Raw genomic sequence first — 16,482 nt, forward strand, 5'->3', positions numbered from 1 at the left:
CTAAAAATGTAGACAGGCAACTGAGTGTACAATACGCATATACAATCACATGCTTAATCTCAGTGCACAATTACTGCATTTGCATACACAAATAGTGTTGGAAAGAAAGCTACTTGAACATACTACTGCATTTTAGTAAGATATGAATAGCCTATTAAGAAGTGATAAAATTGACCATCTGTGTATTCACAAACTCTTCAAAGAACTGATCTAGAACCAGCCTAAAGCCTCTGTCTCCCAGTGGGAAGTCACCCAACATGGTGTGATCAGAAAGCAAAAGCTGAGGCTCCTAAAAGTCAAGTCAGAGTTCAGCTATGCCCCAAGACACAAAAAAGGAGATCTGCAAATAAGCTCATCTAAAAGCTTCGTCATATCTACTTAGGTTCTCATTAACACGGTTCATCTAATTTTTTCTCTGTTTTTTTCTGATGTAGCCTTGATGATGTTAGAAGCTTACTGTGTTTAGAAAAAATCAAGAATGGCTGCCACCACAGGTAATTTTGGAGAAAAACCTTGCAGAAGGCAAGCAAATATTGATTTAGTGACATCCTAGTAACTGATTATGGGTAAGCAGAACAAGTTATGGACACTTCCTATATGAAGTGTCATTTGGGTAGAGAACAAAAGACAGGGAGCAAAATGACTGAGATATCACAGGAACATTCCAAAATGTGGGGAATGTAGTGTCTTCACAATGTTACACAAACATTTCTGAAGCACATTATGACTGACCACTTTCATCAATCTCTTCCCATGTCAATGTCATAGAAATCCGGAAATCAGAGATAGATTATGACAATATCTATAATAGGCAGTTTTCTTGAAACCAAAGGATAGTCATATTGGAGGAGGACAAATATTTCTTGGTAGTGGCTGGAATCAGCCATTTTGAACACTGAGGTTCTAAACCACTGAAAACTCAAATCTGAAGGTCTATTTGTCAGTACAACAAAGCTTAAGAACTATCACTTTTCAATATTTTTAAATTAAGCTGTTTCAGAATTAAAGGATATCTTGTTTAGTCAAATAAAATAATTAAGAAAAGAGAGACAATGTACTAATATTATACATCACAATTTATAAAATTTAAAAGCAACAGGAGATGTGTGACTGAATATCCAAGCTCTTATACCCCTTGGGAAGAAAGAGATCTGAGAATTAGAGGCCAAGATGGTGTAGAATGCATCCACAGGTCATGTGATTGATTCTCATGAGGTGCCCAAATTATTTCACTTGCTGTTCAGCTGCTGAATCTCATTCATGAGGATAAAACCCAGAAGAGTGGATCTACATAACTAACTTCCTTCAAGGAAGGCTACTCAATATACACACACTCATGCAAGTCACTTCTGAAATAGTTTACTGCTCAATGAAAAATTAATACAACGCTTGATAGAAGGTGAATCCCTTACCCAATGCCAACAGTTTAAAAGTGTGCTGCTTTAAACCTGTGTTAGATTAGAGGGTCAGTGTGCCAGCATTATTATTATTTACCCAGTTCTTCTTTACAGTATTTATTATTATTATAATAAACCCTTCATTACCTAGGACCTAAGTAGTTAAGCAATTGCCTCCTGCCCTATGAACCTTCCCAGCAGTTACAATTGCTCTCTTTCCTTATACACAGTAAATGTCAGACAATTCTCAGTCAAAGGCATGATGCAAGTCCCATTATTTTCAGCAGGCTTATCCCTGACTTTCTGCATCTTTAACCTTGTTTTCTTTTCTTTCTGCTTGTAACTCTTTTTTTGCTCCTATTCTTAGTAGAGTGGTTGCTATATAAAAAGTCAGCATTTGTCAACTATCATCAAACAGTGACATCACACTACCACAGTTTTTTTCTGCTTTTTTTAAAGGAGATAGTAAGTGTGGTAGTAACTTAATCAGTATAGACTTTTTAATGGTTTCCACTGTATTCACCGGGAATTAATCCCTTTCATCTGTAAATTGCAAGATGAAAATATGGTTTGAATTAGATATACATTTGGGCAGGTTAATCTAATTTTAATGTAGATTGCTTAGTTGCCTCATCACAGGCACCATATCAGCATATTAATTTTTCAAAAATATTCTCTAATCTATTATACAGTGTATTTTTTGTTACCTTATACACTTAGATTTGCTATTACTGACATAGAAAAAACACCAGAAACAAAGTAATACTCCTATTTAGCATTTTCAGAATTAAAAAACAAAATACAATATTAAAAAAGTGTGTCAGTCTAGGTTCCTCAGGGTAGGTGTTTTTTATCTTGTTTTGAGTCAGATAAAATTGTGATCTTTATATGATCCTGTAAATTGTGCAAGTGTACCTTAAAGTAAATTGTGTGAGCATACCTTAAAGTTGTTTAACAACTTTTACATGTACAGTAATTTTGATCTGACAGCACATACTTTCTACTAAAAAATTATACTACTACTATTTGAATTCAATTTCCATTATTTTATGGTGTGCTAAACTACTAAGATTATTTTTTATGTTTTCCTTCCTCCTCTCTCATTAGCAAGCAGTACTATGCACAACTTCTGACAAGTACTTCTTCTGTCATCAGATCAAACAGTTTGATAACATTGCAATGTGAAATTTGAATGCACCTTTTCTTTCCCAGTGGAATGAGCTACAGAAATAAAGAGAATTATTCAGATTGTAAATCACAATTAACCACAGGGTTAAATTCTACTGTTGATTTAAAGCTTACACAGATTACTGCATTCTGATCTAAACAAACTATAAGGGGGAGTAAACAAAATCAGTATTTATTGTATATTGGCACCCTAAAAATTAAAATAATGAAGTAATGTGACATCTGTTTGGATCACATCACAGTGGCAATACAGTAAAATGCTATCTTGGGTCTTTTAACCCTAGACTGGAAAAAGTATTAGAAAATAATATTATAAAGAAAGCAACTGCATTGGGAGGAATCTAGACTGGATGATGTAATAGGTTTCCATCTCTAACGCCTATTATTCTAATCCCATCAGAAACCTTTTTTCCTTTGGCATAGTTTATACAGAGCAAACCAAATTTGTCTTTGCATATTTGTGCTATTAAACTTTGAGCCCAATCCTACTCTCATATCAGTTAACAGGAACTTTGCCACTTCAGTGGAACCAGGATAGGGTTTGGATTTCTCTCTATAAAATCTGCATCAAAATTTCCATCAGATTAATCAAAATTTGTACAGCTTTATCAATGACAATACTGTACCTCCTCTGTGTCTAACAGTGACAAGTATATTACTGCCTACACAGTCAAAATAATGGAGAATATATAGAGAGGTACGAGCAATGACCACCTTTCTGATAAGCAGCACACAACTGATTTTGAACCAGAGTGCAAGTGATAAAGTTGCTGCTCAGAAGCTGGGAAAAAGCTAAAAGTCTAATAGGAATCATGAAAAGCAACATAAGTCTCAATGGGAAGAGCTGGGCATTGTCTACACTTGAAGATAAGGGGGAAAACTACATAATTTACTAGGAGTGAGAGGTAGTTATTATTACTTCCTCATTGGATAAGTGTACAATATGAATTAATAGGTTAAAAAAAACCAACAGAATTCTGCATGTTTCTCTGTATAAGAAGCTACAAAGACTCTCTTACTGTTCCAGGCATATGACCTCTTTCTTGTTTGCCATTCTGAGGACTACCATTTTTCAGCTTCTTTTTCTTCTTTACTGTTTCTTTGTGTTCTCTCTGTTTGTTTTGTACTTCAATGAGGACAGAAATGAAGCTGTTTTTCACTTCCTTCTCAAACTCCAGCTCATCCCGTAAAGCCAACTGCTGTACCAGCTCCTCAGAATAATCCTTAATGGCAGTCTCAATTTCTTCTAGTAGTTCATTTAATTCAGCAACAGACAGTTTTTGTACTCCTATTTTTAAAAAAATGAAGACAAAGTGAGATGTTCTGCATAATGTATAAAAAGCAGTATCAATTTTTTAGGCATGGGAGATTACCAACAAAAATTATCTCAAGAGTTTAATTGTCCCAAGAGATTTGGTCATTTACACTTCCACAGCTAAAAAGATGCATTAGATAATTCTAAAAGGAACAAACTGGGTGCTTTGTGGGGATACAATTTTATCATGAGCTTTGTTTAAATTCTCTATTAAAATACGAAAATGAGAAAATAACCACAGCTTTTTGATTACCCCAGGACTTTGTGAAAAGTTAAACAATCTGCAAATATAGGGTGACAGCTATCCCCTAAAGAAACTGTGGTAAAACCGCACAAGAACCACCTCCTGACATTGACAATCTGGCTATCAGTTTATGTCTGTTCTTTCTTTCTTGGAAAAGCCATTGAAAAAGTTATGTATGGCAGGACAACCTCTAGTCATTTCTGGACTCTGCTCATTTCAAGCTTGGCATGATACAGAAACTGTAAGTTCCGTTGGTTGATGAAATTCTCCTAACTATGGATAATGTTGCTGATTCTTTTAAATTCGTGAGACGCTTTTGTAAGTGACCACAAGATTTTGCTGACATCTGCAAATCCTAGCAAAAGTAGATGAGTCACTCAACTTGCTTTGCTCCTTTCTTACAGATCCCACACAGTAGTTTTGGGCAACTGCTCATTTGCTCCAAGGACTCTCTCAAAGGGTTGGTACAATAGTCTATTTTGTCACCTCTCCATTTCATTGTCAACATCCTGTCACTGGAAGGCTATTGAGAAAACAGGGCTGTGATATATTTAGTATGACAAAAATACACAGCTCCATGTCTTTTTCTTCTCTGTTCTGGCTGGTGTGAGAATGGATAACCTTGTGTCTTTGAAACAGGGGCTAGATGAAGGCTAGCTGACATACTCAGACCATACAAAAAAGAAGTGATGGTAGTCAGCTGGGGGAAACACCAAAATACAATAGTGAAAATTATACTGGATCACTGACAGAGGGAGTACATCCACCATTTGCAACACAGGTTTGCATTTTCGGAGGGTTACTGGATCCCAAGTGGCTCAGGTAGTAGTGTGACAAAGAGAAATCAGCAGACATGCTCAAGTTAGAACTTGCTTCATTTAAAAGGGAGGATGCTGATCAAGGGATATCCTCCACGAGATCTCTGGTTGTAGAATTCACTCCCCCCACCTCAGTTTGACAGAGCTGGAATCTGTCACCATGTAGGCATGCCACAAAGCCCATCTTTTTCACTGGCATATGGGGAACTGGTCAAAGAGGAGACCTGAAGGATATGTTGCATATAGTGAGATGACGGAGATGGATATTACTGTATGGTCAGGTTCAATTAGCAAGTACATACTAATTTTATATTGTTACAAAATTGTTTTAAGGTTGTTAAACTGCCTAGAGCTATGGACAGGTGCTGAAAAAATTAAATATATCTACAAGTACAACAGAATACAACTCCTGCAAGCAGCAGAGGATATAGCTGAAATGTGGTTCAATCTCTTCAATCACCCAGTGGGAAATTATACTGGAGCTAGCTCATCATTCCCTTGCTAGAGGGGAACTCGTCAGCATACAGTGGATGGCTCTTCACTCTGGCAAGGGACTAACGGGCAGTCTTTACATCCTCAGACCAGCTTAAGCCTCAACCCACTTTAAAAGTTTAAAGCATTTTAGGCTTACACCACTTGGTTTAAAGTGGTTTAAACTGCCCAGGATTTAAAACTGTCTACATTTTCCACATGTTGGGTGTGGCCTCTATTTGTAGCATAGCATCTTGGTTGGTAAATCAATTGGTCAATCAATTTCTGAATAACTTGGTGCCCCAATGTATCCAAAAAATTGCAGGAATGCTAACATTCAGTGAAGTCAATTCTGATTGTCAGTGCAAGCAAAATAAAGATGCCAGCCTAGATCAAGGCATTCTGATGATGTAAATGGCAACTAAAAGGGAGTGAAGTTCTCAAATGCAGATTCATTCTGAAGCAGCTTCCAACACAAGAAATGGAGGTAATAACTGCTTTCTGTGGAGCAATGGCCTGAGAAGATGTCATAGTGAATTCTGAGGCATTGGCCAAGCAGAACTACATGATTTTTCAATGCAAATGAAGGCATCAGCTGGTCAAAGCTGACTGTTCATCCATAAAAAATTTAACTGACAGGAGTAACTCATAACGGAGAGCAAAATTAATAGCATATGAAATACAAAGCAATTCTGAATATCAAAAAGTCTCTGAGAACACCTGGATCTTCTGGAAGTAATGTTTCCTGATTTCAGTAGGCTTTGAAGTTTATGCCTTGGATTCTCCATCCCTGAAATGCAGATTCTGAAGCCATGTTTCTCAACCTTTTAAGTAGCAAGTACCCCTTAGCTTCTGAAAATTTCAATAAGTACCAACACTCAATTTTCCATGGGATTTTATATTTACAGACTAATGTGAGCCATATGTTGGAAGAAGGGCTGAGTATATAAGGAAGTGATATGACAGATGTCAGATCTAGTGTGGGTAGGGTTACCATCTTTATACAAGGGATGTGCAACTCAAGTATGTACCTGGGCTAGAAGTGATGTTGGCCAAAGATGGAGGCTTTGAGTGGCATGCCAATGCTGGGGAATATAAAGTGCCACGCCAAATTTTTTGCCATAGATTTGAGAGGAGGAAGGGGTGAGAGAGAGAGAGGGAAGGAGAGTAACTGGTGAAATCTGGGGCTGTCATAGTTGTCAATTTCACTGCTCAGCTAGAGAAGTGAAATTGACTAGTTTTCTGGGCACTGGGCTTTGAGCCAGGGAGGGGGGCTGCCACCTGGGCAAGTTGTAGGCGGCTGCTGCCTGGCTGCCAGCCCAGGAGGTGGGCAACTGCCACCCAATCTGAGCTGGGGCAGAGGAGGCTTCCGCGTTGGCTGGGACCTAAAGATGTGGGCAGGCGGTTGCTGCCTGTCTTCAAGCCGGGGAACTGGAGGCTGTCCCTCGGCTCGGAGCCTGGGCACGGGTGGTTGCCACCCCTGCTGTGAGCCCAGCTTGCGAGACACAGGAGGCTGCCACTGGGCTCCCACCTGGGAGCTGGGACTGGGCGGGAAGCAGGCGGCTGCAGCCCAGCTTCCCGGGACTGTAGCAGCTGCCACCCGCCTCTCAGCCGGGAGCTGTGACCAGGCGGTGAGCAGGGGGCTGCTGCCTGCCTTCCCCAGAAGCTGGGGGCTGTCGCTTGCTTCCCAACTGGGAGTGGTGACCAGGCAGGAAGCAGGCAGCTGCTGCGCACCTTTCCCAAAAGCTGGCGGCTGCCGCTCGCCTCCCAGCTGGGACTGGGTGGGAAGGGGGCTGTTGCTGCCAGGCTTCCCCAGAAGTCGGCAGCTGCCGCCCACCTCCCCTTCACTCTGTTTTTCCCCAGGTACCCCCTGCCTGTGTCTCACATACCTCTGGGAGTATGCGTACCACAGGCTGAGAAACTATGCCTTAGAGAACGCTGCCTGGGATTGCCAGAGAACAGCCAGGACAGTAGAGTTTGCAGTCTAAATTTGAAATGCAGTAAACACAGCAAGCCATCTTGCCAAACACCAGGTAGTTTTGTGGAGAGGCTTTGGACAATATAGACCCAAAAAGCAGAAGTAAGCATTCTAAATCCAAGCAAAACCAGAATAATGTGGTGATAGCCACTTTTTGGGTCCGTGATTTTTCCCAGAACGCAGTTTTGAAGCACCCGCCAGCAAAACACAATCTTCAGGGGCATAACCAAATACTGTTTAGTCAAGAGTTTCATTTAACTGCAATTGAATATATCACGGTCACACTTTAAATGTGAACTATAACAAGTCTTCCTTTTGTGCAAGAAAAAGAAGGGAATAGAGTATTTTCCTTTGGCACAGAGTAAAAGAAACGGTTATTTACTATAAATGAGATTCTTCACGATGTGATGCAGACATTTATTCCACTTAGGTGTGTGCACGCCTAGTGTGCCAGAGCCTTTTGCCAACCAGTACTCATAGAAGGGTGGTGCTCGTGCCTCGTGGCCCCTCCCCGGCTATGAGTTGGTGCAACCTCAACCCCCTCAGTTCCTTTGCACCATAAAATCCCATAAAAGGAGGCTCCGATGCAAAGAGGAAGGAGGGTGAGTTGTGGAATACAAGTCTGCATCACATCTCAAAGAACCACAGTTACAGCAAATAACCGTTTCTTCTTCTTCGACTAGATGCAGATGGGTATTCCACTTTGGGGAACTGCTTGTGAGTCACCTATCTGGAGGTAGGGCTTGGAGTCTACAGAACTAGGGATCGCAAGATCGCCCTTACAAAGCCAAATCTGCCCTGGAAAAAGTGATAGTAGCATAATGGTTTATGTATGGATGACCACATAGCCGCCATGCAAATGTCTGGTATGGAAATGTCATTGAGGAACCCTATCAACTTTGTTTGTGCCCTTGCAGAGTGAGCCTGTATCTGCTGAGGAGGCGTAGCCGAAGTTATTTCATACGCAGTCTTAATACAGGATGTTATTCATCTAGAGATGGTCTGTGCTGAGACAGCTTGCCCCTTCATGCAATCTGCATATAACATGGCAGGTGAGGTGAAGCATGAAACCATTTAGTCCTGTCTTGATAAAAGGCTCGACATCACTTGACATTTAGAGTATGGAGGTACTGTTTCTTCAGGGAGGAATGAGGCTTAGGGAAATAACTAGTAAATTCAATTTCTGATTCAGTTGAAACTGAGAGACAATCCTGGATAAAAACTTTGTGGATGGTTGCAGCATTACCTTGTCCTTGGAGAATTGAGTGTAAAGCGGCTCAGCCATCAGAGCCTGCAACTCACACACCCTTCTTGCCGACATGACAGCTATCAGGAATGCGGTTTTCTGAGACAAAAGGGGCAGTAGACAGGATGTAAGGGGCTTGAATGGAGGGCCTTTTAGAACTGCCACAATTGTGTTCAGGTCCCACAGAGGGACCGTCTACTGGACCAGAAGATGTAAGCGAGAAGTCCTTTCAGAAATTTCGACACCATGGCATTGGAAAAAAAATGACTTCACTTGAAGAAGATGATGAATTGCTGATGTTGCTGCCAAATGAACTCTCAGCAAATTGAGCGCAAGGCCCAATTTCTGAAGATATAGCAGATACTCCATGATGTCTTGGATGGAAACCCCTTATGGTTAGGTCCCACAAGCCAAGGACCACACCAAGAACCTCTTCCGCTTTGCTAAGTAGGCTGTCTTAGTGGAAGACTTCCTGCTATTGAGCAGGACTTGTTGGACAATCACCGAGCAACTGCTCTTCCTCTTCATTCAGCCATAGGAGCCAATAGGTGGTTTGATTCATTCATCACCCAGAACAAGGCAGGAACCGTTGTCCCAGATGCAGGCAGTACCATTGGTACTGAGCATGCTGACAGGTAGTGTCAATCCTGACAGATACAGCATCATCGGAGCACCCAAGTGCATCGGAAGTGGTGAAAGCCACCATGGGAGCATCTGTGGCATCTAATACAGCTGAGCTAAAAGAGGATCCCAGTGCTAAGGTCCCCCATACCGATTCTGGTACCAGCTCCATGCCCACCACAGAGAGGGGAGTGTCTGGATGCGGTGCCAAAGTGCATGAAGATTCAGCGGTGCACTCCACTGGAGGAGCTGCCGAAGGCGCAAGCCTCAGAATGTCCTGGACCAGCGGCAAGGATGGAATGGAAAGGCAGAGAGAGTCCACCGCAGCCTGGTACATCAATGCAGCGGATACAGTTGGTACCAGACTCAACGGACACCTGGGGGCTGGAAATGGAGTCAACAGTAAAGGGTTTCAGTCCTTCCCATTTGGTACCGGGGAATGGTCAGAGGTACCCATGCCATCCCATGAGCTGAAAACAGTCCTTTGCCGGTCCGTGCTTTTCCTGGGTAGGCAGAGGAGTCACCCTGTGACCTGGAGTGGTCTAGATTGATCTTATGAGACCTCTTCCTTGGTGTTGATGACTCAGAATTGGTCATCCAACCTCTTCAGAGAGGCGCCTGCCCCAGAACAAGAGGCAGCCATATTTTCTGAACCAGAGGGCAAACTTCGGCCCTAGGAGGGCCTTAGTACCAGATCAGGTCACGTTGCCTGTTCGAGCGGATACTATTTGATGTGCAGGTCCTGCACCACCTGACTCCGCTGTTTGAATGATCTACCGATTGAACAATGCTCTTTAAGGTGGGCCTTGCGTAGACAATGCAAGCACCATATGTGGGGGTCACTGTTGGGGATAGCCCTGCCATACAAAGGACAATGTTTAAACCCCGATGAGGGCAACATTGGTGAACACTATCTATCAACTAATACTATCTACTGACTACTAACACGAACTATATAACAATAAACTAGGCTAAGACTAAATGCAAGGGGGCGAGACTACAACCACACAGAGCTCCAACTCCAGCCATAGGCAGTGAGAAGGAACTGAGGAGGGTCAGGGTGGTGCTGCCTCATATAGCCAGGGGCTACGAGTGCCGCCCCTCTATGGGTGCTGCTAGGCAAAGGTCTCCAGCACTGGGCACGCACACATCTAAGTGGAGCATATGTCTGCATCTACTTGAAGAACCAAAAATATCCAGAAGCTTTTAAAAAAAGGGTCTATGAAAGTAAAGGTAAAACTCTCATAACTACCCTTAACAGAAATTGCATTAGTCAAACTCATTATGCTGTTGCAGAAGTACAGAAAATAACTGTTCATCTGTTTCTTCTCTTGTTTATACCGGAACAGAGAAACCACAGTAACTGAAACAAAATCAAGGAAGAACTTTTTCTTCATCTTCTACAAATCTTTCAAGAGCCCATTAACCTTAGTTCATTTCTCTAAATGAAAAATACAGTACACTAGCTTTAATGTGCATCTATCTCTCAGGCATCTTCTATCATGCTATATAATTAATATGTTAATAGTTTAACAAAGATATAGTTGCTTTAATACCTATCCTGCAAAGGGAGTCAAAACTAGCATGTTAAACTTTAATATAGCTGCTTTTGTTTTAAATACCACAAAGGTAAAGTTTTATATTCAATTCTAAGCAAACACATGCTTACTAAGCTTAATGAGGTTTTTTAATTGAAGTCAATTATGTTTCTCATATACATCATATATAGTTTACTTTGCCTTTCAAGATTTTTTGCCTGCATTTTCAAAGGCAGATGATTTCACAGATGGAAAGGATTATAGATTAAGTATAGGACAGTTTGACCCATTAATTATTTTCAAGAAGTTAAAAATATAGTCAAGATACTAAATCACGATCCCTTACTCTCATCATAACTGTTGTTTGTACTGGACCTCTTGAGTGTTTGAATTTCATGGGAAAGTATGGAGAGCCGGTCTGACTGCATGGGTGTTTCATCATCTTCTGGATCAGGTGATTCCTGCATCATTTCCTCTATTTCTTCAATCACCTTTAACAAACAGGCAAACACATACTATTAGGGAGAGAATCACTGGTAACAGAACAACAACTTATAATTTACATATGTTCTACTGAGAGCTCATCAACTTTTTTTTTTTTTTTTTTTACTTTTTAAATTTTCCTTTTCTAGATAATTCTTCTTCCAATAAATGCATATTACATGGTATTACAAGGCAAAGCCAGTGTTGAGACTGAGACTCAGGCCTATCAATATATAGTGAAATTTCTTTAAAAATATAAAATGGGACTATTTGCACAAATTGGTCTTCTCATAACAAGTTTATACATTAATGTGGAGATATCTGTCTTCTAATGGCTAAGAAGTAAAGGTTGCAGCCATATATAGGTCTTTATATAAAGCCTTTGGTGTCTATGCTTCAAAACCATGAACTATTTGGCAGGATGAGTTATATATCTTTTTTGACATTCAGTCTAAGTTTTATTTTCTTAATTTCAGACCATTCCACCAAGTTAAACCATTTTATACCACTATAAATAATTTCTCAGTCCTTGATATTTTCATCCTTCAAATATCTGTAGACAGCTATTCTCCCCTGAGTCATCAATAGCAAAACTCTATTTTAGTTACTTTATTCTTTCTACATAAGCCCATCTTCTCCAGCCCTTTAATCATTTTTATTGCTCCTTTCTGGCCATCCTACAATTTGTTAATATCTTCCTGTTAATTAGACACCCTAAACTGAATATAAAATTTCACTTGGGGTAACATGAGACTTGTCAAAAAAAGGAACTACAACCTCCTGGTTCTATAACCCAAAAATCACATTTTTTTTATTACCAAGTCACATTTATACTGTATAGTGCACATTTATATTTAATTTACTTTGGTATCTTTCAATATTACTAATTTCCAGATGCCTCTTATACAGAGAAAAAAAAACATTATTTGCCTATACACCAATGATAGGAGCCTAATTAAACAAGAGGAAATGGAATTGCTAATTGATAGGCATAAATAAATAAGATCAAGTTGTATTACTGGAACCTGGTGGGTTGAGTCACACAACTAATGTTAAAATATCAATAGTTATAACCTATTTAAGGAGAACTGAGTGGGTAAAAGGAGAGGCAATGTATCAAAAATGACATTACCTGTTTCCGAGTAACTGATAACTCAGAAGAAAATTATCTGAATGCTTATGGATCAATGTCCTACCAGATAAAGCACAAGATGAGGTATTAGTTGGTGTCTGCCACAGACCACCAGATCATAATAGAAACAAGATGACTGCTTTCTTGTGCACCTACCTATAATGTGTAGTGTGGAAAAACCTGTGACCATGGGGGACTTCAGTTTGAGTGATATATGCTGGAGGTCTCAAGCTGCCAGTACTCAAACATTCTTGGAATTTCTAAACATTATAGATGACAATTTTCTAACCCAAAAAGTCTTGAGCCAACACAGGTGAATTCTTTACTAGACCTTGTTCTAACAGTTGAAGTAGAACTGATCACAGAAGTCAAATTTAATGGTAGTTTAGGAACAAGTGATCATGACTTGATCACATTTTTAATGTGCAAGCAGAATAAAGTCTAGACCAGTAATACACACACATACCCCTTAATAGGGCCAATTCACACAGGTGAAAAAAATTCTAAGCCAAATCACCTGGAAGAATTTAATCAGAAAAATGTGAATGGTCGTAAAAGCCACAATTCCACAATTGAGGAAGGAGGCCAGATCGGTTAAAAAAAACAACAACCTGGTTTAGAGGAAAAGTGAAGACAGCTATATAAAAAAATAATATATAGAAAATGGAAGATGGGGGAAGCTGAAAGTAATAAATATAAATCAGAAGTTAGAAATTATAGGTTGATAGCAGAAGGACAAAGATAAATCTATGGTCTGCACAGTTAAGGACAATAAGAAGGAGTTTTTGAAATACTTTAGGAAAACAGGGTTACTTACCAGTAACTGTTGTTCTTTGAGATATGTTGCTCATATCCATTCCAATATAGGTGAGTGCGCGCCCCGTGCACTGGTCCCCAGAACTTTTTTGCCCTTAGCAAGCCCTGTAGGGCCGGCTTCAGCGCCTCCTGGAGTGCCACGGTATATCAGGCGCCGCCGGCCCTGAGGGCCCTCAGTCCATTCTTTCTGCCGACTCCGACAGTGGAGACAGAGGGTGGGTGTGGAATGGATATGAGCAACACATCTCGAAGAACAACAGTTACTAGTAAGTAACCCTATTTTCTATTTTGAGTGATTGCTCATATCCATTCCAATATAGGTGATTAAATAGCCATACCTTGGAGGTGGGTAGGAGTCAGCGTCGAGCTACACTCATCAATATGGCCCTACCGAAGCCCGCGTCCTCTCTCGCCTGCTGAATGATGGTGTAGTGGGTCGTGAAGGTGTGGACCGATGACCAGGTCGCTGCCTTGCAGATGTCCTGCAGGGGCACTCTTTCCAGGAAGGTCGCCGATGAGGCCTGTGCTCTGGTTGAGTGTGCTGACACAGTACCTGGGAGCGGCACCCTCGTCTGCTCATAGTAGGTCCTGATGCAGGCGGTGATCCAGGCAGATATGCGCTGGGTGGAGAAAGGTGAGCCCTTCATCTGGTCCACCACTGCCATGAACAGCTGTGTTGACTTCCGGAACGGCCGTGTCTGCTCGATGTAGTAGGCCAGGGCTCGTCCGACGTCCAGGGAGTGCCCTCTCTGTTCCTCCTCCGAACCGTGCGGTTTAGGAAAAAACACGGGGAGGAAGATATCCTGGTTACAATGGAACTGAGACACCACCTTAGGCAGGAAGGCTGGGTGGGGTCTCAGTTGGACCTTATCTTTGTAGAAGACCGTGTAAGGGGGCTGTGATAGGACCTGTGCCCAGGGTAGCCAACTGATAATGCCAAGGTCAGGTCAGGGCAGGCTGCAAAAGGAGAGCAGATTCTCCCCACGCTGGTGGGTGACACTGAAGCCCGGCTTCCCAACCAGCCACGAACTGCTTCTGATTACCCCGCACTGGATATCAAGAAGCCAGTTCACAAATGCCCACAGCCCCCTTCACTGCATTTCAGCTCCAGGCTCCCAAGTCAGCACCAGGTCCAGCAAAGAGACCAGTTACTTAAACTCTCTGATCTTTGCTAAAAGGTTCTCTCTGACCCCAAGGGGTCAGCCACAGCACCAGATCAATATCAGTTTGGACCTTACCTAAAATATCACGCTGTCAACCAATCCTTTAGTAACTAAGCTAAAGGTTCATTGTAAAAAGAAAGGAATAAACCATGAGAGAAATGTTAAAGGGTTAAAGTAAATCACAGATATACAAATGATTAAAAGTCCATATACTTCAGGTTTCTGGAAGAAATGTGGACTTGCAGGCTTGTGTAATTCTCTCTGGTTCACATCCAGTACCTGGATGGGTCTAGGTCCTTCGGTTCAGTTGCAAGATGAATTGGTCCAGAGATCAGTGTATGTCTGCAGACTGGACAGGAGCAAAGACAAAATGGTTTCTCTGGCTTGATCTTATATACCCACTGTCTTTTGGCCATGTGGCCTGTGAAATTTGCAGGAGCTAAAATGGCGTCCAGAGACACATGGGCCAATCCTGGTGACTCTTCAGGTGTGCCTGGGGTCCAGTCACGTAAGCAGGTTCTGGTGACTCATTAGTGATGCTGGCTTCTTTCTCTGAGCCCCTTGCACATGGGAAGGCCTTAATGGGCCATTACGCTGGCCATTGTTCTGCAGCCATCTTATCTGGGGTGTTGCCCAGGCAGCACAATTTGAAACACAAATATCTCAAATACATCTATAACTTCCATTTCACATATTACACATGAACATAAGTAATATTCGCTTACTTAGCATATCATAACCTTCCTAACCACACCTGACATGGCCTATTCCACATGGATTATTATAATTCTGCCATGCTGATGTCACACAATATACTAACTGCCCCCCCCTCAAGTCAGCCCGCATGACAGGGGCTCCGAGGTCAAAGCTTTTATCTTGGAGACCCTTGTAGCCGATGTAATGGCCACCAGGAAGGCTACCTTCCAGGAGAGGACGAGCAGCGGGCACGTAGCCATGGGCTCGAATGGGGGTCCTGTCAATCTGGTGAAGACAAGTTCAAATCCCAGGGAGGCACCGGGACGCGGACCTGCGGATACAGCCTCTCCACCCCTTTGAGGAACCTGACTGACATGAGGTGTGAGAATAGTGACCTCCCTTTCTTCAGCTGGTGGAAGGCCGAGATGGCCGCCAGATGCACCCTCAGGGAGGCCAGAGCTAGGCCCTGTAGCTTCAGGTGAAGCAGGTACTCCAAAATTTCCTGTATGGGCGAACAGCTCAGTGGGATATCCTGGGACTCTGCCCAACAGGTAAAGCACTTCCACTTGGCTCGGTACACCATGTGAGTGGAAGGTTTCCTGCTACCCAGCAGAACCTGTTGGACCTGCGCTGAGCAGGCTCTCTCTCTCCCTCCGTCAGCCACAGAGTCTCCATGCCGTCAGGTGGAGGGAGTCCAGGTCCGGGTGCAGCAGGCGACCCTGGTCCTGGGAGAGCAGATCGTTACGCTTCGGGAGCGGCATTGGCGTGGCGATGGACAGGTCTAGCAACATACTGAACCAATGCTGTCTCGGCCAGGCCGGGGCGATCAGTATGATGTCCGCTCTGTCCCTCTTGATCTTCAAGAGGACTTTGGGCAGCAGCAGAATGGGGGTAAACGTGTACATGAGGGTCCCAGTCCAATCTATGAGGAATGCATTGGAGATGGAGAACAGCTCGCGACCCTGGAGCGAGCAGAACCTCGGGCACGTCCTGTTCCAGGACGACGCGAACTGGTCCAGTTGGGGAACACCCCACTTGCGGAAAATGAAGGTCACCACCTCCGACTGCAGTGACCAGTTGTGGCGGAGTAGAAACGACCTGCTGAGGTGGTCTGCCTCGTCGTTCCTGACACCCGGGAGGTGAAAGGTAGATATGTGGAAGTTGTGCCTCACCGCAAGATTCCAAAGGTGAACGGCCTCCTGGAAAAGGGCCGAGGAGCGTGCCCCCCCTTGCCTGTTCATATAGAACATGGCTGATGTGTTGTCCGTGAGGACCTGCACCATTCTGCCCCTCAGGAATCTGAGGAACACCTTGCAGGCCAGGCGGACTGCCCTGAGCTCCTGGACATTGATATGGAGACCCCTCTCTTGTGCCAA

General features: G+C 42.6%; 1 protein-coding gene across 2 annotated transcripts in view; it reads right to left on the reverse strand.

Annotated features, from left to right (window-relative positions):
• The window catches only part of FEZ2 (fasciculation and elongation protein zeta 2), a 74,082-nt gene that overhangs the window by 41,453 nt on the left and 16,147 nt on the right, over window positions 1-16,482 (reverse strand). For both annotated transcript variants that reach the window (XM_067562677.1, XM_067562676.1), the window contains exons 4-5: window positions 11,163-11,307; window positions 3,605-3,873 (exon numbers count right to left, since the gene is read on the reverse strand). In XM_067562677.1, the coding sequence (XP_067418778.1) occupies window positions 3,605-3,873; window positions 11,163-11,307 (414 nt within the window). The remainder of the gene's footprint in view (window positions 1-3,604; window positions 3,874-11,162; window positions 11,308-16,482) is intronic.

This window comes from Emydura macquarii, unplaced genomic scaffold, assembly GCF_026122565.2.
Source record: "Emydura macquarii macquarii isolate MOO-44397 ecotype Brisbane River unplaced genomic scaffold, CSIRO-AGI_Emac_v2 contig_2457, whole genome shotgun sequence".
Classification (NCBI taxonomy): Eukaryota; Metazoa; Chordata; order Testudines; family Chelidae; genus Emydura; species Emydura macquarii.